The sequence below is a fragment of the Haemaphysalis longicornis genome, unplaced genomic scaffold (genome assembly GCF_048455015.1).
Source record: "Haemaphysalis longicornis isolate Haplotype H1 unplaced genomic scaffold, Haemaphysalis longicornis Haplotype H1 scaffold_10, whole genome shotgun sequence".
NCBI lineage: Eukaryota > Metazoa > Arthropoda > Arachnida > Ixodida > Ixodidae > Haemaphysalis > Haemaphysalis longicornis.
The window spans coordinates 117039500-117065616 of record NW_027526204.1 but is presented as its reverse complement, the minus strand read 5'-3'; the positions used below and the strand labels follow the sequence as shown (position 1 = coordinate 117065616).

Below are 26117 nucleotides of genomic sequence, written 5' to 3'. Positions count from 1 at the left end.
AGAAATAGAATCTACGCTCGGACAACGACGCACCTGAACGCCTTTTCCTGTTGTCTCAGCGCAGACTATTTTTTCCTCGGTAATCGCACACCTGGCCTCATCGTTCGCCCAGTTCGCACATTTGTTAAGGCTGATTGGTCCTTCGGTGGTGTTGTGGTGAAGCCTACCTGTGGCGAATTTATACATTTCAAACGCATAAGCGGAAAAGGACACGCTAGCGCGCGCGTCTCCCAATCCAAGAAACGCTTTGGCTGCGTGAAGACCTCAGGATTAGCCGTTGCCCTCTGCGTTCAACCTTCTGGATCAGCGCTTCTTAACTAGGAGAATGCCGGGGAACCCTTTCGAACAGGCAAAAGTTATGGGGTGTCCCACATAATAAACAGTGCTGGGTTTTTGTCAAAATATCAAACCATATGCACTCTCAGATAAAGCACTCCAACATACGTATTCAATGCCTCATATTATCTCCGACGTTTATACTGCAACGTGTCATCGTGTCATATGTTCAAGGAATTTGTTCTTGCAGCCAGATGTCAGTAAACCTAAATGCAGTCCTTTGTGTGTCTGGCTTCTCTACATAGGTGGTGTGTTGTGCAAAACGCCAACTTCAAATTGCGGGCTAGCGTCGCTGATGAAGAAAAAAATAGCAGTCTTTGCTCGGGTATGCCAGGATATACGTAACGTGAGCTAAGGTTCAGCTGGTTGTTCTTAGGGTTCCTGGTTGTCTGGGATTAGCTGATTATCATGGTTACTGGTGCTAAAACAATTTACAATCCAATCGAATCCAATCCAATTTAATCACGGCAGTGGAAGCGGCTTTGGCGCGCAAGCTGTGCACCGTGGGACGTCACTGTTCCTCGCCCATGCGCAGCACGGCTCTCCAGGAGCCACGCGAAACTGCTCAACCTCGGCCAGTGTAGATTACGCTACAAAAGTACAAGTGATCTAGAGAAGCCATATTTCTGAATACCACGGAAGGTTTCGCAAAAAAGAAGAAGGAGTGGGGGAAAAGTTTCGGGGAGGGCTCCGAAGACCCCTGAAATACCCTCGCGGATTTCCCGGGGCCCGAAGACCCCCATTTGCGAACCGTTGTTGGCCCCGCCACGTCGGAAACAGAACTGCTACGACGGGCATATGGCTGCGCTTAACGTGGGTTTGTACGGCATCTTTCGACAAACGGAAACAGCAGTTAACGCATGAAAGGTGAGCAGGGAAAAGGTTGTTGGCCGTACCGGTTCCCGCATCCAGCAGCAGCTGTCGGCGTTCAAAAAAGCGACTTGCCCCCACCGCCAGTCCGCCTACCGGTCCGCCTCCACTCGTTTTTTTTCGTCGTGCGTCACATTAACCGACTAATATATATAAACCGTTCCAAGAGCTCCTCTTAAACTAAAGCGCACGACGTGCGCCATGTGGAGCGCCATTTGACGACGTCGGCGATCGGAATTCTGTTAAATCCTCATCCACAAGAGGTGGTTCGGTAAATTTAATTCATTTCTTTATTTGGGAACAGAAGCCATACCCGGGGAGTACTTGTGGACTAAGTGAGCAAGCTGTGATCAACCCTTTTGGGTAAGAAAATCTCTCTCCGAACTAACAAGTCATATTGATCGTGAACTATTTTTCTCACGCAGGTTAAAACCGAAAACGCACGAGCGTCGAGCGGTATTTCTAAGTATCCCGAAGTAACCAAAATCAATCCGTAGCCCTCCACCACGGCGCGCATCCAGCACAGCCCAGGTATACCTTCGGCATGTCAAACCCACTATTTTTTATCGTTAACGTTTGCCTCAGCATAACAGAATTGTCACCGTTAAACATGTATCGTTAGCCCATTAATAATTGCATTCAACATATGCTTTATTCTCATGTAGCACACCTCAATAATAAAACAAAGGGAATTGTTCAAAGAACGGAATGTGATGACTAAGTTAAGATTAGGCTCATCAATAGCACGAATTCTAGATATATGCGGTGCAATTGGGAATTTCCCGCATACGGCGTACACATAAGTAGTCTTCTGTTCTCATTGGCTTCCGACACATTGCAACGACGGATGGGGTTTTGGAGCGGATAAAGCTGAGATGGAAGGGGGATTTCGTGTAAATGCCCGACATGCGTGCCGATGAACGTCTCGCAGCGGTAGGGGATACGTACTATTCTGTGGTTAAGAAATCTTGTTTAGCACGCTTTGAAGTTGATAAAACAATACTCATTCTTTAGGGCGACCGCCTTTTTTTATCCATGTATAAACTCGATTACAACGAACCCCGATAGAGCGAATTACGCTATATAGCGAACAAACGCAAATATGCTACGAAAATGCATGCGAAGCTTGTTGCTTGTAACGAAGTTCACATCGGATATATCGAACTCGGCGCGCCTACAATTGCCACCGAAATGCGTTGTCTCGGAGCGGCGATTGAGGTGCGGATTGGCCATGATTGAGAGGTTGAGCCTCGTATAGACCGACGTGACGCCCGACCCCTTCCGTAACTGTTTCCGATGCACGGGATTCACGACGGAGCCCATCCAGCCGGCGAATCCGGACCAAGACGGCATCATCGGCGAACTGCTGGAAGAGCTCGCCAATGTTCCAGATGCTGTGCCGAAAGGAGTGTCCTCACATGATTTCCTGAGTGTTGACGACGATGTTGCCGTCATTGTGAGCCTCTCTAGCGCACACACCGTCACCAATGTCATAGCAGATGGCACTGCTGAAAGCAACGAAGAGACTGAGGATGTCACAACGTAAAGCCGACCTATGCTTTATGAAGTGTTTTTGTTAGCCGATGTTCTCCTGTTCTCCGTTATTATTGCTTCAATATTGAGGACACGTACTTAAACTGGTGCAAACGATGTCTCGTGTAGAGAATGCGGTGCTAGTTGGTGCCACCAAAGTGAAAGCAAAAACAAAAAATCACCCCTTTCTTGCGAAGTAGGCAGTTAAGGCGGAAAGTAGCCTTATTGCATGCAATAAGCGGATTGTTTTGCGTGAGATATAGTTTATGTGTTCGTTTCGTTATGTGAGAATGGCAAGGGGGTTGTGGTCCCGCGTGTTGCGAACTCCTAAACAAAATTCGTTATAGACGGGTTCGGCTATATCGAATTATTGGATATATCGGACTAATCGCGGCGCATATTACAGTTGGATATAACAGGGTTGGACTATTCCAAACGAACGCATTGTAAGGTTCAAAGATTTTGTGTCCTAAAGAATACTTAAGCATGAAATGGCGCACCCAAAAAGGGAAAAAAGCAGTGTGGGACGACGGCCATAGCAGGGCTCTGAGGTGGGGCAACGGAGTGAGCGCCAGAAAAGAGAAACAGCCGGGCAAAGGACAAGGGTAGGCCACTGCTGCACGCACGTGCGGATTCTAACCGCCTTAAGAGATGACGCTTCCGAGGAAGGGGGAAACAGGAGTCTCCTCGCGATAGCAAGCGATCGGAACAGGTTTCGGAGCACGCTGTTACGGGGGCAGCTCAAGTAGTGACGCGCGCAGCTGCAAAGTTCTACAGAAAGTTCGATAGCATATCAAGTAGTTTTAAAGACGAAAGTCTTTCTTGGGCTACTTTTTTTTTAATTGCGAAAGTTTGCTCTGCAGCATAAAATGGTGGGGGCGAGTGTGTCTAAATGTACGTTAACAGGAAGTTTTCACTCAGAAAGTCTAAAAGGCTCCAGTGATACGACCCAAAGAGCCAACGTCTGCAGTCGGGCGGCCGGCCTGGGTTGAGTTCCACGCTATTTAGTACTTGCTGTCGGGAACGTTGGAGGCAACGGCAAGTCCACAGAAGATGGTGAATGTTTGCGGTCGATGCCAAAGTGGAGCAAAATGGTCACGTCCGGCCAAATGGAGCCGGGGGCCAGGTGTGGGTGACAGCTAAACCCAGAAATTTCGGTCTGTCTGTATGTCTGTTTGTCTGTCTGTCTGTGTGTATGACTTGATTCAGCCACCCGGCTAAAGTGAAACAAAGTCGGCGCAGTAGTGTTATATACTCACAGCCAACTCTAAACGTCGAAGGCCTGTTTATATGTCCATACTTGTCAACATTTTTCAACAAGAACAAGACATTGCGCAAATATAAGACAAAAAATAATACACAAACGTTATTAACAGCGTGCCTTTATAAAAAATGCATAGATGCTCGATTTTTGCGAAATAAAATACTACATCCACAACAGAAAAAAAAAATCACACTGTCGCCTGCTGTCGCCCGCGCACCTGTAGCTCCTCCTAGCGGCATTTTAAGAATTCAAGCCGCAACAACTGCGAATGGTTCCACTAGATAGGGTCCAAGTTCTGCTTGGAACGCACGTGTTCTAGGCCAACGCGGTTCTCTAAACGTTGAAGTAGGGTGTCTCGATTAACGCGTGTCTCCGCCGTACGGGAGCGCTGGCATCGAGGCACCCGGCCGGAAGCTGTGGAACGCGATCAATTTTAACGGACTAGAGCAAACCTTTAGCGTGTTTATCTTGGGAGGAGCGCGACGCAAGAGGGACAACATGAGACGTGAGCGGGAAAGCGAAGGGAAGCATTTACTTGACACCTGTCGACAAAGACTATCATCTTTTGTCGACATTTGCGAGGAAAGGAGAAGATACGGGGCCAATTTTTTCAAGTTTGAATTTCGAAGTTTATTTGTTGCTTTCTGCAGCGAAAGAGGAATTTGAGACAGAATACCAAGAAGCCTGACGAGTTCTTCGCTCCCTTTATAGTTCGGAAGTGGCTTGGAAGTCACAGTGAACAGGTACATAAAATGGAGAGAACAGGCGCATAAAACACAGGAATACAAAAACAGGAGTCCATTTTCCCACACATCCTTTACACAAAGACAGACCAACTGACAAGCTCTGGAACGTGCCAGGAAAGTTTGTGAATATATATACATGTGCAGCCATATACCCGGGTGAGAGTAAAAATAAAAAAGCACATCTCATGAAACACAAAACGCTTAAAACACAGCTACGTTGAGGCTTTCACATTCGCCTTTACATTCTTGAGAGTTCAAAGCACCTGCTTAATTTTTCATGCCTGAATACTTTTCGGTCCCATTTGCATAAATTACGCCCCCATAAATTTACGTTGCAGCGTTTCAGCATGATCCTCCTCCTAGCGACGAGTCTGATTTTTTCTGGAGTCCACGCCAAGAAGAGTCCTCCGCACATCATTTTTGTGCTATGTGACGACATGGTAAGTTGAGAAATTTCAACACATTATTGCTACATGGGGGTGCTTTATAGATTTTTTTGTCGGCGAAGGTGGACATAAAGGGACGCTGTCTATGAAGAAGGTGGAAAGAATCTCTGAGGCACTCAAGCTTCTGCGACAGCGGCATACGTGTAGGCTTCGGAAAAACAGCCATGTTCTAGGCTAGCTGTGCGTTCAAGACGCTGGTGTTTACAAATTGACTGACTTAAAGCACTCTCCTTTTTAATGCGAAATCATTCAGTCGCTCAGTGAACGGAGTAGATGCCGCGTCGGAGAATCGGCCCAAAATTCTGCTCCTAAATTCTCCCTGGCGGCGACACATTCGAGAGCGCGTGCAGAAAATAAAAAAAAAAGAGATATCCCCGGCCGGGTTTCAGAAATATGGCGCAAAGGTGGGCGTGCTGCTAGGAAGGCCTGGGCATGCACAGAGTCAAGACAAAAGGGGAGAGGTTGATGGTTAAGGCGGGAGCTCTTATGAGTGGGGCCATGGACTAGAGGGCGACGTCATCGGCATGCACCGCAACCTCCAGGGGGCGTCTCAGCCCGGAGAGATGCATTCCGGGAGCGGAGCCAGCAGCCCCGCTCTTTATATTTCTTTTAAACTCTCCTCCGTCCTTCCGTCCTTTCATTTCCTCTATGCTTCCCTTACCACTAGGAGTTGAATGAAGTTCACCTCCCTACCGAGTTCGAAACTATCCCCAGGGAACTTCCTTCCCACTTCCTTTCACTCGAACCACAACACTACAACTCGGCCCTCCGGTCGCTTTTGCTACCCTTGCCCCTCGGCGTACCATTCAGCAGCGAGCTGGGTGCTCTAAGCGGCGAAAACCGAGCTGCGTTCTATTAGCTGTTAGTGATTCCGTATATAATTCATATGAAGTGCTTAGGTGACTTCCAAGTTTTTGCCTCACCCGTTTTTCCACATAAGCACCTTACTTGAGCGGTCGTGGTCTTGTGTATAACTACTGTGGCGTTCTGCACGCAGGGTTGGGCCGACACCAGCTTGTTCGGCTCGTCTCAGATTCCCACACCGAACTTGGACGCTCTGGCTGCTAACGGCCGGCTGCTGAACCAGTACTACACGCTGCCGCTCTGCTCTCCATCTCGAGCGGCACTCATGACTGGGCTGTACCCCATCAGGCTCGGTAAGCATGCTCCCACCAATGCGAGGCAGGCACCAAGGATAGGACACTTGTGCGCTGGTGCAGGAAGTGGCATATTTTCCATTACCTCAATGCTCCGCTACGCTTGCTTTCTCTGACTCACTGCGCTCGGGCGTTACGAGGTTGTTCCGAGGTCGCGTATATCCTCCATAAATAAAACAAACCTATGCAAAACAATTCTATGTTATCCGGATCTATACCATTATATCGAATCCAACGCAATACAATACCACAATTTAATGGCTCCACCTTTGTTCTCCCGCGATACTTCTTTCTTAGCTTAAGTTTTCCTTTCCTTGCTTTGTGGGATTCCGCCGCCAGGGGGCCAACCCCACCGAACACGAGTTGCTTCGGCTCCCGTTTTATCTCTCTCCAAGAGCGGACCTTCAACATTGACGACCATACGGCCACTACAAACAGTTCAGGTACGTCTTCTGGAATACGTAGACAGCTGACTGAGCCCCCAGACTCGAAAGGACAGAGTTGCAACCCACGTCATGGTCTCCCATCTCACAGCCCGCGCTAAGCCTCGTCTCCAGGCCTAGCAACACTGTCGTTCCTGCCATGACTTCCACCGCTACAGCACCGGGCCAGGGTGACCCGTCGACATCCCATCAGCCGGCGCTAACCACCATCAACATGGAATTCAACGAGCTAAGTGGCCACACCATTCCCCCCGATAATCCTCGGGATATGGTGCTCGCTGCCCGACACAAATTGCCTCACGCCTAGCAGCCGCATCGCCATCCACCGGCAGGCACGAAAACAACTACAACGACGCGGGTAACTCCGCCGCCACGCCTCCCGACCAACCACTACATAATCATTTATCGACCACGATCCGGTCTCAATATAGCTGCCTGGGCTCTCTGCACCCTTGATGCAAGTCTTGCTGAAGCAAGGGCCATTTCGACAACGCAGTTTCTCAACGAAGTCATGGTGGAAGCTCAACAGAATCGCAACCACTTGGTGGCAAGTACAGCCAATGCTCAGGTAGCAATTCTGCTAAGCAAAACAACGGCGAGTAACCTCGGCAGTGCCAACTACGAGCTTGCACTGCACATGAAACCACCGCCCAACACCTGGCGTGGCGTGATACACGGTGTGAAAAGGACATCACCCAGGACGGCCTACAAGAACTTCTGGAAGCCAAACGCCCGCTCCTCCTGCATGTTCGGCTCATGGGTCACAGCAGATCTGCCCTCCTGACTTTTAACGACACTTGGCTGCCCTACTACGTTCGAGTGGGCTGTGTACTTCACCGCTGCACACCCTACCGCCACATCGCCCAGGTTTGCCAACTCTGTGGCAATGTCGTACATCGTCAAGACATCTGCCCCCACCCAGACTCACCGAAGTGCCCCCGCTGCCACGTCGCCAACCCATCCCTCCAGCACGACTGTCAACCTACGTGCAGACTATGCCAACAAGCGCATCCCACCACCAGCAAGGATTCCCGAAACGCGTCCTGCCCACACTCGGCCCGAAACGGGTCATCGCACGGCCCCCCGCTGAAACGACGAAAACTGTCCGTCACAACACCCGCCAATACGAGACGCCCACTAGCACCGCGCCTGGCCTCAGCAAGGTGAGTGGTCCAACATCATAGCGAAAACTCCCACTGCTTACGACTTCCCCCGTCTCCTACCCTTACTCACTACCCCCCCCCCCCGACAGCTTCTCAACAAACTCCCGTTGCTCATGACTCCTCCCTCCTCCCACCCAAAGCAACCAGCCCTTAGGAAACACCTCAAAAAATCTCCCTCTCTCCCAACCTTCATGAACTCCTTCGAAACATCCAGCAACAACAAGCTGCCCTCAGCGAGCGCCTCAATTCTTTGGCGGAAGCTGTAGCTGCTATTGCACTAACCCACCCACAACTCTCCCACCACAGACTTTACAAGCCGAGCATGCTGCGGCCATCATTGAAGAGGACATACCAACACGAATAATCCCCCTTATCGACCAACGCCTCGAAAAGGCCATCGGCCACTTCCGATCGACCATCACAATATCCCTGACTTCTATTCAGAAGATGAGCGAAGTGCTTACTGCCCGCATCACAAACATTGAGAAGGCCCTCGCTAGCAATTCTTCCTTTGCCATCTCGCAATCCAAGAAAGCCAAACTCCAAAAATCCAATACGCGCGATCCTATTGCCCTAGCCACTGCCCTCCCCAACGACGATGTCTAACTCCGTGGCCCTGACCATCTATCGATGAAATTGCCGACCCTTAATTAACAAAAAAGCTTATTTGAGATTCTACATCACCCCTGCCCCTCCCGATATCATCGCCGACCAGGAAACAGACACGCCTGACCCTGGAATTATTGGGTACACGGCCTACACCCAAGATCCCGTACACCACACAGCAATACTAGTCGCCCAGCACCTCACCGCCCAAGAACATAGTCTAACCTCCCCCATCGCCCACACATTTTACGAAATTCTTTTAACTCGGTGAAACGAACCCAGCGTTTTTGTTCTAAACATATGCAGCCCACCTCTCAGTTCTCTCCAAGCAATTGACACCCTCGCGCACGACGCGAAGCGGACAGCGCATCAAAATCCTTTATTTCTGCTCCGCGATTTTAACACCCCTCACTACTCTTGGGGATACTCACAGGCTACAAAAAAGGGAACAGCCCCCCTCCACGCCACCCAGCATCACGCCCTCGATCTTTACAATGACCCGCCCACTCCAACTAGACTGGGGAACAGTGTATCACGCGACACCTCCCCAGACCTCACATTCGCAGCCAACGTAGGACATTTGATTTGGCAAAGGACTCCAGACACCCTAGGAAGTTACCACTACCTCATTCAAATCGTGATACCTCAATTAAACACAACCCGAAAAATTGGTTTCACAAAGATCACTAATTTGCCCGCATTCCGCAAGGACCGCACCGCCCTTCCTTCCATCACCGAAAACCTAGAAGAGTAGACATCGGCCCTAGAAAATCTCGTCCAGAAGCATACCGAAACAATTCCTCTCACCGAGAAGAATCCCGCCGCCGACGCTCATTTGCTCCATCTCTGGGCAGCCCGCCGAGGGCTAGTCAAACGGTGGGAACGACAAAAGCATAACCGCACCCTCAAGAAACGTATTGCGGCAATCACTTCACAAGCGACCCAGTACGCTCAAACATTGCACACACACAACTGGTACTACTTCTGCGACGAGCTAAGAGGTACTCTCAGCACCAAGCGCACCTGGCACATCCTTCGGAAACTAATCGGCGAAAAACATACTCGAACGGCCACCAACAACCAAATTAATAGACTCATACATAACAGTGACCGGCCTCCCCGAGAACTCCTACATTCCATCACAGATTACCTGTTCGGCCACCCAGTCACGCACCCACCCTCTCCGGCCACCAGCTACACGGGTACACAAAACGAAGCACTTGATGCCCCGTTCAGCCACGTTGAACTCCAACAAGCCCTGGGACGCCTCACTCGCAATACCACCCCGGGTAGGGATGGAATTACCAACAAGCTCATTCGAAAACTCGACGATGAAGCCCAAGAATTCCTTCTCACTCTTTTCAACCACCACTGGGAAGTAGTCACCTTGCCCTCTCAATGGCGTCACGCAGACATAACCCCAATTCCCGAACAGCACAAGCCTGTTACCCCATCAATCTACGGCCCATTTCTCTAACATCGTGCCTGGGAAAACTTTTCGAACGCATGGTGCATTCCCGGCTTACTTCCTACCTCGAAACTAAAGGTCTCTTTCCCCATACCATGTTTGGCTTCAGAAATCACCTGTCTACTCAAGACGTGCTCAACTAAAAGAGCAAATTATCGACAACCTTAGCAAGACTTACCACAGCACCATCCTAACCCTAGATGTCTAGGGCGCATTTGACAACGTGGCGCACGACGCCATATTACAAGGGCTCCTTCACACGCAATGCGGTCCTCGAACCTTGACTACGTGCGCGCCTTTCTTACTGGCCGAACTGCCACTATCCGTCTTGGCCTATACAAATCCCCTACTTTCAACACACCAGCCAAAGGGACTCCTCAAGGGTCGGTCATTTCCCCCTTGCTATTCAATCTCGCCCTCTTTGAACTGCCTAAACAACTTTCCACCATACCGGATCTATGCCACGCTTTTTACGCGGACGATATGGCACTTTGGATAAACAAAGGCTCGCCAGGCTACCAACAAGATGCCTTACAACAAGCTATCGACCTCACCCTCCAGTATCTCGCACCTCGCGGCCTAACTTGTGCTCCCCAAAAGTCCGCTGTCTTGGTCCCCCTCCCCAGAACGCGTGGTCGACCCCCGAGACCACACCAAATCCTCAACTTACTATCAAAGAAGCACTGGTGCCGAAAGTGAGAACCCTGCGAATTCTCGGCGTGCCTTTTCACGCGGATGGCTCTAGAGGAGCACTCCTCCCTCAACTGCAGGGCACGATATCGCAACTTATCCATCTCATCTGGCGAATCTGCACACACCAACATGGCCTGAAGGAACAGGACACTTGCCGTCTCGTCCACGCCCTACTTCTCAGGCGCCTCACACATTCGGCACCCCCTACGTCTGTCTCGAACCTCAAGAACAGAGCAAGCTGGAAGCACTCATTCGACGGCTTCCAAGATCGCTCTAGGCCTTCCAGCTTTCACCGCCACACAGAAATTGCTTCAACCGGGGCTGCATAACACCCTCTCTGAACTCCTCGAAGCACAACAGACAAGTCAATTGGCACGCCTGTCCCTCACTCGTACCGGTCGAACTTTTCTCAGGGCACTAGGCCGCCCCACGCCGAACCCTCATAACGAGCTTCATCCCCTCCCTCCCCACAATCGGACCAATGTCAAGGTGGCATCAATTCCACGTCACATGCATCCCGTACACAACCCCGGATGACGCGAGGCCAGAGTGCAGCACCTTCAACGGAAGTACTCCTCTGCCTCGGATGCTCGCTATAGCGACATTGCCCAAACCCCATCACACCCCACTCGACCCTAGCAGTCACGGACAACGAGGGCACCGTTCTCAACGCCACTACCTTCCTTCATCTCTCTTCAACCGCTGCTGAAGCCACCACCATTGCCCTCGCGGCGGCCAACCCCCCCCCCCCCCCCTAACCATAATCACAGATTCTCAACAAGCCTGCCGACATTACCTCCCGGGAAGAGTACCCCCGGCGGCGCTCAAGCTCTATCCATGCTCTTCAACCATGCTTCACCGAAATCTTCTCACACTACTGCCACGCTCGCCGAAGGTATCCTCCGTCCCACCCTATCCTGTCCGTCGAAGAATCACGAATCTGGCGCAGACTACAAACTGGCACACACTTCCACCATCCTCTCCCACATCTCCCCCTCACGCTTCGAGTACAACTGCCCGGACTGTCAAGTTCCAGCCACCATGCCCAGCTTGTATTCCTGTGCCCTCAACACCCTGTTCCTCTTCCTTACCCTACCCCCGAGCAGTGGGAATGTGCGTTGACCAACTCCGACCTGCAGGAGCAGCTCAGACTGGTCCAGCGGGCAACGCGAGGAGGCCACCCAACAGAGGAGGCCACCCACCGTTTTTCATTTTTATTATTATTATTTCCCAATAAACGTTTTGCCTCCTCATCCTCCTCCTTGCTTTGCGGTGGCCTGATATACCAGACTGCGGTGAATGGAACTGTAGCTTCAACAGCAGAGCTGTTTAGGCCGACACAAAACCGTTTGCTCTAGACAGGAAACCCCGAGCGCACGTGAGCGGGTGCCTCGCGGCTACCGCCCGGCGTCGTCCAGGCTTGCCTGTAGGCTTAGACCTCATGAGGAGTCATCATCGTGTAGCGACCTGCACGCCACGGCACTGCAGCGCCGAGCCGAACCATCCCATTACAATGCACACGTGGACAGGGCCACAAGGACCAGCCAACGAAAAAGTGGAGGTATACTGAGGCGAGGACGCGATACAAGATGATTTGCCTTACGCAATTTTTTCTTCGGGAGACGATGAAGAAAGGGATGAAGACGATAGCTGCTAAAATAAAACACTGTGTACGTACTTCAATAGTGTTTGCTTTACAGTGCCGTTCAAAACGGCTTCGCACTGCTGCTCCCTCTTTCCTCGGCTCCGCTGTCAGTGGGGGGAGAAGCTAGGTCAGCCCCCCAGCACTGCAGTTTCTCCAGCCTTAGATTCCTAGTGCAAGCTGGGTCAATGCTTTATTCATGCTCACCTTTATGTTAGCTAGGATAGGACAAACATCACACCGATTACCTTAACTCTCATTCAAAAGAAAAATAAACGCGCTACTCACGTTTTCTAAGTTTGCGTAAGCAAGTACGTTCCGTTTGGTAGATGACGTCAGTCGGTGACATCAGTCGGCGAGTAGAGGAAAGTGCGTACGCTCACTTTAAGGAATCGTATCCAGTGGATCGACATCACCCGTGACAATTTTCGACTGGCAGGCGGTGCCAGCCAAAGTTGTGGATCAGTGGCTAAAGTGATTTACCTATATATATGATTGTCACGCAGTATGGAACGATTCCCCAATATGGAGCGTAGGCCTGCTTTTTTATTTATCTTAGGTAAAACGAAAAAAAAGAAGCAATTACAGGGTATTACTCTGCTGCTGACTCTGCGTTAAGGTAAATTTCAAGTGCCAGAAAATTTAACACCGAGTTCCTTGACCCCCGGCCTCTCTGCGCAGTACAAAATGGGGGGAACTGTTGTGGCCGAAAATTGTACAAATTTCGCGAACGCTTTATACGTAGGCATTAGGCAGGTGGGGACCTAATGTGGTTGGTTGGTCGGGACTACTTCTTCCACCCAGGCCTCCAGGACAGCGTTTTTCTTTCCTCGGAGAAGGGAGGCTTAAACACAAGCGTCCCCACGATCGCAGAACGGCTCAAGAGTCTCGGCTACCGGACGCATGCACTTGGGAAAGTGAGTAGGGTCGCCATGCGCGCATCAAACGTCGCAGAATTACCCTAGGATTCCGAAAAAAATTATATTATATTGCAAACAATGCCGTCTACTACGTCTAATCATATGTCTGTCATAATTGCGTTATTTTCTGTTTCCACAATGTGTTCATCCCCAGAAAAATGCACGTCAGCCTGTAATGAACGCGTCGTTGCAGTTGCGGTAACGTGGGCTGGTGGTGGTTTTAGCTGCACCAATGACCTGTTCATCCCTCCGCAGCGGAATTTTACAGCGAAGCTGTTAGCCATTCGTTGTTAGGCAACCTTCGTATCGTAAACAAGAAACCCAGGCAAAACCCAGCAGCTATCACTGCTGGGTTTTGCTGAGCGCATGCGCCAGGGTAATCCGGCATAAACCATAGAGCTCAGTACCGGTGTAAAAGACCACAAAACAAGCATCAAAAGAGCATGACGGATGATAAGGCGCTTGTGAATAATGGGACGCCTCATGTGTTCCTGTTAAATATTAGGTTTGCAGCTGGGGCCTAATTCGGGAAAAAGGGGCGTCATTTTGAAACGACGTTGCAGCGCCATGCCAATTCCTGTGCTCTTCCGCAGGGGTGCTGCTTTGAGAGGCGGGAAAAGGGGGAGAAGCACAACGACGAGCACTATAGCAAGCGCGCGAAGTCGCAAGCGGAACGACGGGGGCAGTACGCGTCGCTTTGCACCATTGCTACTGTGCTCCTCGTTGTGTTTTTCTCCCCTTTCCCCCCTCCCAAAGCGGTGCCCCAGCGGAAGAACACAGGAATTGGCATAGCGCTGCCGCGTGGTTTCAAAATGACGCCACTTTTTTTGTAAAACTCGGCCCCTGTTCTCGGAAATGGGGTTGGCAAACGGACTGCTTATCATAGCCCCACAAGCATTTTCTATCTTGGGGTGGCCCGGACACGTAGAAGGGCTTGCGTTCGGTCTAGTTGGTATTCCATAACGTTCATCTTCAGCGCAGAAAAAAACAGACTCAGTATACAAGGGCAAGCGCTTGTCCTTGTCTACTGAGTTCCTGTTTTTTCTGCGCTTAAGATGAACTTTCCAGACACGTAACCAGTCCCTTAATAAAATAAAGATTATTTGAGTGCGGCCGCATGCGCCTGGCTAGATATGACCCAGCAGTTCCCGCCCAAGACGCCGAGCACATGCGCAGGCAGGGAAGGACCTAGCATTTGCGCCAGATAAGGCCAGCGCAAGCGACAAGCCCGCCGAGACGACGAATTATATTTCATACCCTCATCCATCAGCATGCGCAGTATTTTCCAACAGCTTCGCCGAACATCCACTTTCGCAGGGCCGGGTGGGGTTCATTGTTTTGCGCTCCCTATATCTTTTTCCGATGCGTATAACGGTATAACTGCTTCCGTGGGTGATCACGTTCGTTTCACAGCTGCCGCTGAAGTGGACGCTTTAAATTTCACCCTAGGCGACACAGCACTGGCACAGAAACATGTCCGTAGGTGCGATGGGCCCCCTTATAACCATCATCACGAATTTTTCCCACTCCACCGTGTTCGTCTCTCTTACAATCTTCTTCCCCCTATGCATGTCTAGGAATTAGCGTGATCGTGATACGTTACTTATCTGATTAGCATGCTCAGACCACTCTTAGCATGCTCAGACAACACTGGCCGATTGACGCAAGCGGCGGTGTCTTACATGACCATATTGGTTGAGCGAGCACCATGTTTCACGAAACGATTATTTTCTCCATAAACAAAAATTAGGCAAGTTTAAATACGGTCACAAACAAACCAAAGGCAGAAAACGGCTTGCCGCGGTGTGGTGGCCCCATTTAGGTTGACTAACAGTAAGCAAGTCTCCGCTCCACATCAAGTTTAGCTAGAAGACCTGTTCCTAAGATGTCAATGCAAACGTCCTTAAAACATGCGTTTTGGCGCGAGAATCAATATTTCAGCTTAAATTGATCTATTTCGCAGTGAATAAAGCATTGTTTGCTTCCGGAGAAGCGCTGGGGGTACTACAGGACACGAAATCTTTCGAATAAAACAAACTTGTATTTTGTCTACGTGGCCCCTTTAACTCTGTCAGCAGCCGCGGCGGCGGCAACCAGCATGCTCGCGCTTAGCAGCCTGATTCCGTACATCGATGGCAGCGGCTCGGTGAAGGAGTTCGTCACGTTAGTGGAGCAGCTGGCTGCCACTGGGGTGTGGCCGAATGAGCACACTGCGTGTCTTTGCAAGTGCAAGATGAAGGGTACAGCCCGAGAGTTTGTTTGAAACGATGCAAACGCGAAAATGGTGACTACTTTTTCAGAGCGTACGGAGGTTTTGCTGAAGAGGTTCGATAGAGCACCACTGAACATGCGCACGCAAAGATTTATGAGTGCGGGGCAGGCGCCGAGTGAAGATATTAGATATTTCGCAACGACGATTCAAGTGCTCGCTTGGGCCACGGTGTCGGATGAGGCTGGTGCCGAGTGCAGATAGTAGATATTTCGCAACGACGATTCAAGTGCTCGCTTGGGCCACGGTGTCGGATGAGGCTGGTGCCGAGTGCAGATATTAGATATTTCGCAACGACGATTCAAGTGCTCGCTTGGGCCACGGTGTCGGATGAGGCAGGTAGCACTGCTGAGAGGAAGCAGGTAAAGCATGACCTGCCGCGCGAGGAGATGAAATCGCACTTCGTGCATTGGCTGAGGGACCCTGTGAGAAGGTTTGTCATGTGGAGATGTTCTCAAGATTTTGATCAAGAGTTCTCAAGATCTGCCATTGATTGTGCGGTTCATTAAGAATCAAACGAGTCGCCATGCAGCGATTTTTCGGGTATTCCTCGTGTGGATGAGAACCAGAGGCAGTCTGACAGTGATGCCGCGGAATTAAAGCGGAGGCTTGAAAACATTGAAAGTTTGTTCTCGCGGAGAGTACACCCAGGGCAGCAGCGCGGTCAACGTGGGTTCTTGGGACAGCGCTTTCGAGGTAGCACGGGTCACCTTGCCAGGGCACGTAATGAGCCAGCTCCCAGAACGAAACAGATATTCAAAAAACCAGTAGGGGTCCCCCCTCGACCTCGCGGGGAGGGTACAACACTGCAAAAGGCCTATGGGAAAAGGAGGACAGAAGGTTTGACTCAGCCCTGCTTAACAGCTAGCCAGAACGCGGGCGATGTTGGCGTTGTTCGGTACTCAGGGGAAACCAGTCCAGTTATTGAGTGCACCATAAATAGATGCAAATTGGACATACTAATCGACACAGGATCACTCATTTCTCTCGTTTGTGAGGGAGCCGGGAAGGAGCTCCGAGAAAAAAAATATTGGACCTCCCGCGCCTGACGCCAGCGACAAGCACAAGCGTTTTGTTGGAATTAGTGGTGACAGCCGCGATATTAAGGGTTGTGTCAGACTTCAGTTTGCCTTGGGAGGACTCACTTTTGATCACCTGTGTTTTGTCATTGCTGAAAATAAAATTTAAGAGACCCAAAGTTACATAGCAGTAGGCCCGAAGAAATATCTGCTTCTCTCCAGCCAAGCTTTCCTTGGGCAAGGGGCTCTCGCTCAGTGTGCCAGAAATACTAAGCTCCCTAGTCTTGATTTCACAGCGCACACCACAAACAAGGACAAAAGGGAGAGCGAGACTCACAGGCGCTGACTTACAACGGAAGTTCATTGCTGTGACATCTGCCATATAAATACAGCAGAAATCTAGGCAACTAAGAACACGTGAAAACAAAACGAATTTGCCACGGTATCACTACCGCTTATGCTTACACACTGTCTAGATAGGTGATTTATTTTGCGGACAGCGCGACAGAAGGGACGCTTACAGACTTTTGATAGGAATAAGAAAACGAAACGAAACAGAAAATGAAAGGAATAACAAAACAAAAGGGAAAACTGTAGTATTGCTACACATACATGAGGTTTGACATAATCTAAAAAGAATTGCTCAGCGTGCCCTGTCAGTGTTGTGTTTTCTGCTCCTGATAAGCGTTCGGTACTTCGTAAGCGCGTTAATAGCGACAATCCTAGCTCTCCGGTTTGTAGGAAGAAGCGTCAAAGACAGCTCATTCCATGGGCAATAAACATAGTCCACAGTATCCCTTTACTGTGTGGCAGAGGATGTATCGGGCAGACGGGGAGATGTATTAACGATAGGTTAAAAGAACACAGTTACAACGTGGAAAAGTGCAAAAGCGGTCATCTAGGAATACATTGTAGAGACTGTGCTGGGTGCGAGGTTATCTTTAATACCGCAATATTGTATGAAAACAAGCATAAACTGAGAAGGAAAATTATTGAGGCTCACGAAATAGCAAAGAAAGAAGAAACGTATTTAAGCGTACCTTCTGTCGCGCTGTCAGCAAAAGAAATCACCTATCTAGACCATGTGTAAGCATATGGTGGTAGTGATGTCGTGGCAAATTTGTCTTGTTTTCACGCGTTCTTAGTTGCCTAGAGTTCTGGTGTATTTATGTGGCAGATGTCACAGCAATAAACTTCAGTTGTCAGCGCCTGTGTGTCTCGCCCTCCCTTCTGCCATTTTTTTCTGCGCTATGAAATCAAGAATATGGAACACCTACTTGCCCGAGCATCAACTTTAACTAAGCTCCCAAAATATCGGGACCCCCAGCTGTCGGAAACCGCCATGATTTTTGTTCAAAATGAAGGTTTTTGATCACTAGTACACCTTGGCGACTCAACGACAAGGTCGATGACATTTTTCTAATTTCTATCTTTTTTTCAGTGGCACTTGGGATACTCAAGACTCGTGTATACACCACGGAGACGCGGCTTCCACACATTCTATGGTTCATACAGCGAAGCCACCAACTACTTCAACCCGTACCTAAACTTCGTAAGATTACAACGAATCACTATCTGCCAGGAATTCTATCTCATTTCGTCTGGTTCGGCGTAATCCACGAAAGTTACTTTGTTTAGGCTGGTCAGACCACACGATCCCACTTTAAAAAGTGGGTCGACGCTCTTAAAAAGAAAAGTCCTGCCAACCAGAGGTGTTATACCAAAAGGAGACGCATAAAATTATGCGTCTTTACGGTCCTATGGTGGTTCCCGTGACGCGACGTACCATTCTCTGTGGCCTCACCTCAAAGCAAAACAAAAAATGCGAATGGGCACGAAAGCTCTTATAGTGTGAGAATGCTGCGCATACGTTTACGGTGAGATGCGCGGCCTAGTAATGCCGCTGATTTTGAGAGTCACTTAGTTTGGAGCTCACACTGAAAGGGAACCTTCTCGCAGAACTTGTGCCCTATTTACAAACACATAAGTTGTGTCTAACTTGCACTGCGACACGCTTTGGATCTTTGTCACGTTTCAACTTCCGAAAATAACCCACACCGCACTTCCTCTCCTAAATATTACACAATCAGCAGCTCAAAAGTTACAAAGCATGCTTTCGGACAATTTTGTTAGAGAGTTCGGAAACTTTGCGAGTATTTTTTTTTTAATTTTGAGATTCATCCGTGTGCACAGTACAACCATTGCGGTGTGGACTTCTGGGACAACGAGGTTGCAGTAAGGAACACGAGTGGCGCTTACAGTACCGACCTCCTCACTCAGAGGGCCATCGATATCATCTCTCACCACAACACAAGCACGGTCAGTATTTGCATAAGTAATTGAAAGAATGCACGAATAGCATAGTTTGCGGCGGGTGTTCCCAGAGTCATTCCGTGTAATAGAATTTGTGTATTTTTAAAGTAGAGAAGCACTTGTTAGAAATGGCGAATGCAAAATCAGTGATATCGAATTCAACACCACCTGAGTGCTATTTCAATTATTGTCCATTGAGCAAATGTGGCCGCGCCGTGGTGCCATCTGTTTGGGTTCAGCGTGGACGACTACCACCGGCTCGAGGAGGTGAGGAAAACTAGCCACACACGTTAATGCAGCGCTGAAGAAGAGAGGGTGTACATTGTGTTTTCGTTGACACAGCACAAAAATACATGAAACCCGAGCCATACCGAGCTTTAATGCAAAAGGAAGACTCTTTCCTCACGAAGCTATGAACTCTGACCAAACTCCGAACGTCTTTATAGCCTTGAGCACTGAAGTGTTAACATTTCGCTCTTAGAAAAACGCACGTTATGGTGGCGAAGTTGGCTAATGATGCAACCCCTTCCTTTTCGATGTGGCAGCCCATGTTCCTGTACCTGGCTTCTGCAGCTGTTCATGGACAGACGTTGGAGGTAACCACGGATGCACCAGAACGGAACCTAGCCAAGTTTCCCTATATCGGTGACAGAAACAGGACTTTACTAGCAGGTGGGTACCGCGCATATGTTACTACCCTGGAAAAGCGGTGTACGTGCTGGCGTTCAGATTGATGGATGTACACTGACGAAGGTAGTGACAGCGCCGCAGCCATATACGTTTGCAATGCTGGTACCATTACACGAATCGGCTGCCTAATTTTCAACTCATAAAAATGCCGCGTCCTGGAATCCCGCTCACAGGGAACTCTGTGTTCTTGAACGAGACCCCATATTTGAATTTGATTTTCGCGTGCTCTAGAAATACGGCTTTTTGTGTGTGTGTGTCAAATAATGTCGATGAGTTTGTCTTGGTAATCATGACCTCGCCTGGATGGCTTATATTTCATATAGTGAACTCTATTGTTGTCTTCGACTGAGAGACGCTTTTGTAGGGGTCAAAAGGGCCTGTGCGGCACACTTGAGTGGTTGAGTACTGCTCTTGTGCTGATATTGCATTGACATTGCAGCACGGATATAATATCCTGCAACGCACCCGTCTCAGTATCATCATCTTCTATCTACTGCCAGGCACGGTGGATGCCCTGGACGAGTCCATTGGTCGTGTGGTGAAGGCCCTCTACGATCGTGGCATGCTGTCAAACAGCATAATCGTGTTCACAAGCGACAACGGAGGGAGCCCCTGGGGCCCATTTTCCAACACGGGCTCCAATTGGCCGCTTCGAGGCAGCAAGGGGACACTCTGGGAAGGAGGAATAAAGGTGCCCGCACTCATATGGAGCTCCCTTCTGCCGCAGAACGAAGACGTAGTTGTTTCAAAGATCGCTCACGTCGCGGATTGGTTGCCGACGCTGTACTCCGCTGCCGGTGAGTAGTGAAAAGACATTCGAAGAAGTTGCCTGTGCTTCGTCATATTTAGTAAGAGAAGGCATGAAGCCAGAGACGAAATGGACGATGTGACGGACTATTGGCTAGACAGGGATAGACGGAAAATTGTCCAGTGGATGTAACCGCCGCCTCTTGGCTTTGGCTGTTTAGTCAGCCGAATTCAGCCAGTAAAAACACCCTGTGCACTTTTTCTGCTTAGTCAGCCGAAGTACCTTGTGCACACAGGTGAGATCCTGCAGCTGCCCTATGGGAAAATTGAAGATGGTTTACTTTTACCATCCAGAGTTTCGCTAACGTGCCTCCTTGAAGGACGATTAATAAAAGCTAAGTCCACACTGTAATGGGGTTTATTGAGAAGGCAAAGGGACAGACATGATCAAGTAATGTAGAGGCGGTACTTTTTTTTGAGCGTTTATTTTGCCACAGGGCACAGATAAGGGGTATGAGTTGATGATGAGGAAAGTTTGTTAGATGAACATGAGAATGTTCGCTTCGCGTGTAAAGTATAGAAGGGAACGATGATGGGGTTCATATATCCATGTGTTGTATGCGAATGCGTCGTCTGTAGTTGCTCTCCAGGAATCACGTTGGATGAACTTGTTCATAAACTTCGCAAAGCTCGAGAACTGAAGGCTTCATTGTGTGATTCAGCGCGAACATTAATAGCTTACGCAGTCCCGCATACGCTGCCAGCCCTACCACAGCGAGTGCTCCCCGCGTGGCAATTCGTGCAATTGAACGGCAACAAGCCAACTGACCTTCGTCGCCCACAGTCGAACAATTCGGCGACGGCCCTTCAACACTGCATCACCGACATGCATAGCCATCTTTCACTCGGCTCCACCATATTATATACAGATACCAGTATTGAAGACACTGTGATTTCCACTGCAATTCATTACACTAGCCACCCAGCCCTCAGTAAGACATCCAGATTTAAGGTCCCCGAACCTCCAGCATCGCTCTGCGGGGAACTTGTAGCCATTAGAGAGGCTCTCGTGGGTGTAACCGGGCTCACTTTTCGGCCCTGGGCGTGCATCGTAATTCGCCCCGGTGCCCTTCCAGCAGTCCGCTTACTACGGTTAGTGAGCCGTAGCCCTATGCTGGCGCAGAGTATTCACTACGTCGTGGCACGAATTGCTCGCAAGATACTGATTGAATGGGTTCCGCATGGCCCACTGCAAGGCAGACGTAGCAGCCCGGATAGCAGTCTCCATTCCATCTCCGACTTTCCCGTTAAATCTGGATGATGCGACTCTCCTGCTGACTAGAAAGGAGCACCTCCGGTGTCGCACACGTGCTCTAATTCCACCGTGTGCTGTCACCGTCCCCCGTGTCTTAGCCGTGCCGAGGAGGTTGCGCTTAGGATGATCCGGGTGGGGGTGGCCTTAACTCCCGCTGTGACCCGCGAATGCCCTCACTTCAAAGATTGTTTTACAGGCCCCAGTTGCCCAGTTTGCCACCGCAGCGATGTAATAGCCAACGTACACCACTTGCTGTGGTCTTGCTTCGCTTTGCGTCCTACGAGACTGCGACATCTTGCGCCGACGGGCCTCCGCGTAGAGCCGGTTCTTGCTCGAGCAGTGGAGGAAGCGGGATAGCCAAAACTGATCACAATCGCGATAGGCATGCTGCGGGCGTTCTGAGAGCGCATTGTCCGCGTTCTGCTTGGGTTTTGCCGCAGCTTGAATCATGTGACCTGAATGTCTCTCCTTCATTACAATTACTACCGAGTGAAAATGAGATATTGTGGCGACCTCATGGCGACTGCAACACGATGGGCCGGAGGTAGGTCTTCAAACTGTTGGCGTGGACTGTCTTTCGTCGTTCCCGACGGAGATCGCCAGACGAAGTGAATGGCTCGACGACGTAAATCCCTGGTGACGCGCACTCTATAATGCGTTGTGGGCCGTGATATTTAGCGAGAGACTATGTAGGAGACAGGCCAGGCGTTGTAAGTGGAATCCATAGCCAAACATTAGAGCCAGTGGGAAAATATAGCGGAAATCCTCCTGTCGTGGTGGTCTGTTGCAATGCGCTCTCAGTGGCAACCTTCTTCAGCGTGTCTCGCTATCTCGGAGACGGGCTTGCTATCGAAAGCATTGCGGCTCTATGGGAGCATGGTGTCCATGTTGTATCAGGGTTCGCTTCCAAGAAGGAGGAAAAAGGGAGAAAAGCCGGTGGTAGTTTCGGTAGCGGTATTGTACGCGAAAGCAACGAAAGGAAGTACCACGTCCCAGATAGAGTGGTCGGCAGCTATGTACATGGAAAGCATGTCACCAGGCGTGTGACTTAATCATTCCGTCAAACCATTTGTCTGCGGGTGGTAGGCAGTACTCATTCGATGAACAATGTTGCATTGAGTGACGACAGCCTCCAGAGCTCCGGACAGAAAGACTTGTCCTCTGGTGCTTACAAGCACCCTAGGGGAATCATGCTGTAGGGGGAAGTGATGAAGGATGAACAGGGCTTCGTTCCGTGCCGTAGTGCTTGGAAAAGTGGACGTTTCCACGTAGTCTGTAAGATGGTCTACGACGACGATAATCCTCATGTTCCCTGAAGGCGTGCATGGTAAGGGTACGTAAAGGTCTATGCCAACGCGACCAAATGGGTGAGGATGGCACGGTAGCGGTTGCACCTCTGCTGCAGGCTTTGTACGGGATTGACAGGCCTCCCGGTGGACGGGGTTGACAGCTTTCGGTGTTGAAAAGCCGCACAATCCCGGATACAGTCCAGACAAGACCATACATTTACTTCCAGTAATAGCGCTGACAGAGCTTACCGTATGTTTTCAAGACGCCAGCATTGGCGGATTTGGGTTGATGGGGAACGATGCGCGTATTTAGGCTCGTCGATGATGTGGTATCACGAGCAGTCATTTCCTGCAGTGGGAAATGTAGTTGCGACGGCATAGAAGGGCGTCCCGCTTAGGGAAATTGGCTGCTTGCCGTCGCAGTGCTCGAGGTTGAGAGCGGAGCGTCGTGCCGGGAAAGCAGCTCGTGATAGAACCGGCCAACGGGTCTTCGTGCTGGTGAAGGAACATGTCCGTGAGTGTGAGTGCAGAGATGATGGACTCCGTTGAATAAAGACACGCTGTAGAGGCCGTCAGAGCGAATCGAAAGGTGGCCTTGGCGCAAGGTGTTTGCGTCCCGATCTGTAAAGGACGTGAATGTCGTAAAAGCGAAGTTTTTGTTTCAATTGATGCCGTTGTACGCCAGTGCGCCTTGCAAGAAAACCGTCCTTCTCTGACGATGAAGGCGAATGATCATGCGTGAAGTGAAAGAAAAAAATCGCTTCCCTTGGCTGGAATCAAACGTCGGTCCATCGCGTTGTGAAACCGGCGTCTATCCAACTGCCCCATTTTGACATGGTCGAAGCAGTTCTAAAAATTGAGACGACTAAAAAAAAAAACCGTCACAAGAAGAATAGTGTTGCTATGCGTGCCGTTAGGCTTCCCATTTGGAGGTTTAGGATGCTAAGCCTAACGTCACGTCTAGGGGTTTCACACCTCAAACTGTCACCCACGCAAAAAATGGCTCACCCAACGCCAAGCAGGAGATACCGATTCATGCAGTACACCCCAAACCCAAACAGTACACCTATGGAGTGCACGCCCGAGAGTTGCAGTGTGGGTTTCGCCAACCAAAGAATCCATCACGAGAAAGCTCTGCGTTCAACTATTGTCGTCATTAGATGAAGGGGTGCATGATTTTTCTTGAATTTGGAGGGTACAACGTGCAAAACATCTCTAGGGATCTTTAAGGGACGACAACCAACAGCGGTCGTGATGGTCTGTACCAACCGCGAATGTGCGGCCGCATAAATAAGAGTGAATTTCCCCAAGGCTCAAACAATGGCCAAGCACTCTTCCTCGTTTACCGAATAATTTACCTCGGTATTGGTGAGGGTCCGGCTGGCATACGATACGACTTATTCGGTGTGCGAGAACAGCACCGAGGCCGTCACCACTGGCGTCCATGTGCAGCGGTAGGGCCGCTGGGATCGCACAGGCGCAAAATAGGCGGTGATGTCAACATGCTCCGTATACGAGTACAAATACCTCGTGACAGTTTGGCGACTACGCAGATATTGCATTGTCACTGCCCAGTAGACTCGTCAGAAGAGCTCTAATGGAAGCGAAATTTAGCACAAACCGGTGGGAATAAGATAAAAAGCCGCCGAAGCTGCGGTGGCCCTTGGGTGACATTGACTTTGTGAACTCCGAAACTGCCAGCAGCTTGTTCGGGCAAAGTAGAACGCCCTCCTTGGACACCACATAGCCTAAAATGGTCAATTGTGCGGGCTCAGAAGTGACACTTTCAAGTGAAGCTGCAGTCCAAGGGCTGTGAGGCAGGTCAAAATTTTTTTGAGCCGGATTACATGCACATTTAAATCTTAAAAAAAAAACACGACGCCATCGTCGAAATAACACAGACACGTGTGGCACTTGAGACCCCTTATGATGTTGTCCATCATTGTTTCAAATGTTGCGGGAGTCTTGCAAAGACCGAATGAAATGGCATGAAATTAAACTGTTGGAGCTAACAAAGGCTCTTTTCCGTATTTAAGATTTGGCCAAGGGCACCTGAGAAGAACTGGAACACAAATATAAAGAAGGTAAAACTCGCCAAAAATGCTAACAGTCAAGCGCATCTTCAATACGGGAAAACAGAGATACGTCTTTACGGATCAGTTTGTTAAGCCTCTGATAGTCAACGCAAAAAGAATGGCGCAGTATTTTTTAGTGGCGAGCACTACCGGCGGTGACCACAGGCTTTGCGACGGTGGAATCACACCTTTCCAAAGCATGCTATCCACTAACTAATGGCGGGGTGTTCAGATGGTTATACCCGGTATGGATGCTGGCGCAACTGTGACTGCGCTAGGGTCGATGTGATGCACAACAGTTGACGTTAGGCTTAAGGTAGTTTGGTTGCTAACAAAGGAAGAATGGAAAGCACTTAGCAGGGCAAGCAATTGTGTATGCTACGTTGAATTCAAGCTGATGTCCAACGAAGAGACCGAAGCGTGGGCCGGTAGCGGATGGGCATGGGAGGATGGCCTTGTTAGGGGATGTCCAGGGCAGGTGTACTCGCGTCATTTTCAAAGTTGAAAATTGATGAGTCCATGGTTTCAATGCCGCCGAGGAATTCTCCGCGCAGCAAACTGAAAGGGCAGGGTGTCGGATTCGTTAGCTCCATTGATGTGCAGCCACACTGGAGCTTGAAAACAGCACAAGCAAGTGGTAGATGATTTTTCCGGTTGACGAAGACTTCGGAATGACTTCTGACGTTATCGTTGGTTGGGCATTCTCGATATCTCAGCAATCAGCATACCGCGCTTCTGCCATATTGTCGGCTGTAAAGTGCGTCAGGTAAGCCTACCAGGATGGCTTGGAACCGTAGCAATCACAAGCCGAGGCCTACGCAGACAAGGAATGCCCTCCGCGTCACCGCAGGCACTGAAATGCGATGCGCTTTTCCCCAATCCTTGCAGCTTGCCTGTGTAGTGCCTGTATCGTGAAAAGCGTGTTCGCACCAGGCGAAGGGTCGGCTGATTCGGTACTGTGTCCACTGCCCGAAAGAAGTCGGTGCTTATGGCAACAGCACGGCAACTAAAACTCGCTATAACGCGTCAGTGTCAGTGTGCACGCGTTCTGGGAACTCGCTTGTGGAGCAATGAACGTTACAGCGCAAAAATGGTGGATTGACTACAGAAAAC

At 49.9% G+C, this 26117-nt stretch overlaps 1 protein-coding gene across 1 annotated transcript in view; it reads left to right on the top strand.

Annotated features, from left to right (window-relative positions):
• The first annotated feature begins 1640 nt into the window (after window positions 1-1640).
• Window positions 1641-26117, top strand: part of LOC144157922 (arylsulfatase B-like) — a 36323-nt gene continuing 11846 nt past the window's right edge. Inside the window, exons 1-8 of the mRNA XM_077688638.1 lie at window positions 1641-1737; window positions 5088-5189; window positions 6193-6352; window positions 13172-13284; window positions 18017-18127; window positions 18769-18894; window positions 19434-19560; window positions 20079-20375. Of these exons, the coding sequence (XP_077544764.1) occupies window positions 5097-5189; window positions 6193-6352; window positions 13172-13284; window positions 18017-18127; window positions 18769-18894; window positions 19434-19560; window positions 20079-20375 (1027 nt within the window). The 5' untranslated portion in view covers window positions 1641-1737; window positions 5088-5096. The remainder of the gene's footprint in view (window positions 1738-5087; window positions 5190-6192; window positions 6353-13171; window positions 13285-18016; window positions 18128-18768; window positions 18895-19433; window positions 19561-20078; window positions 20376-26117) is intronic.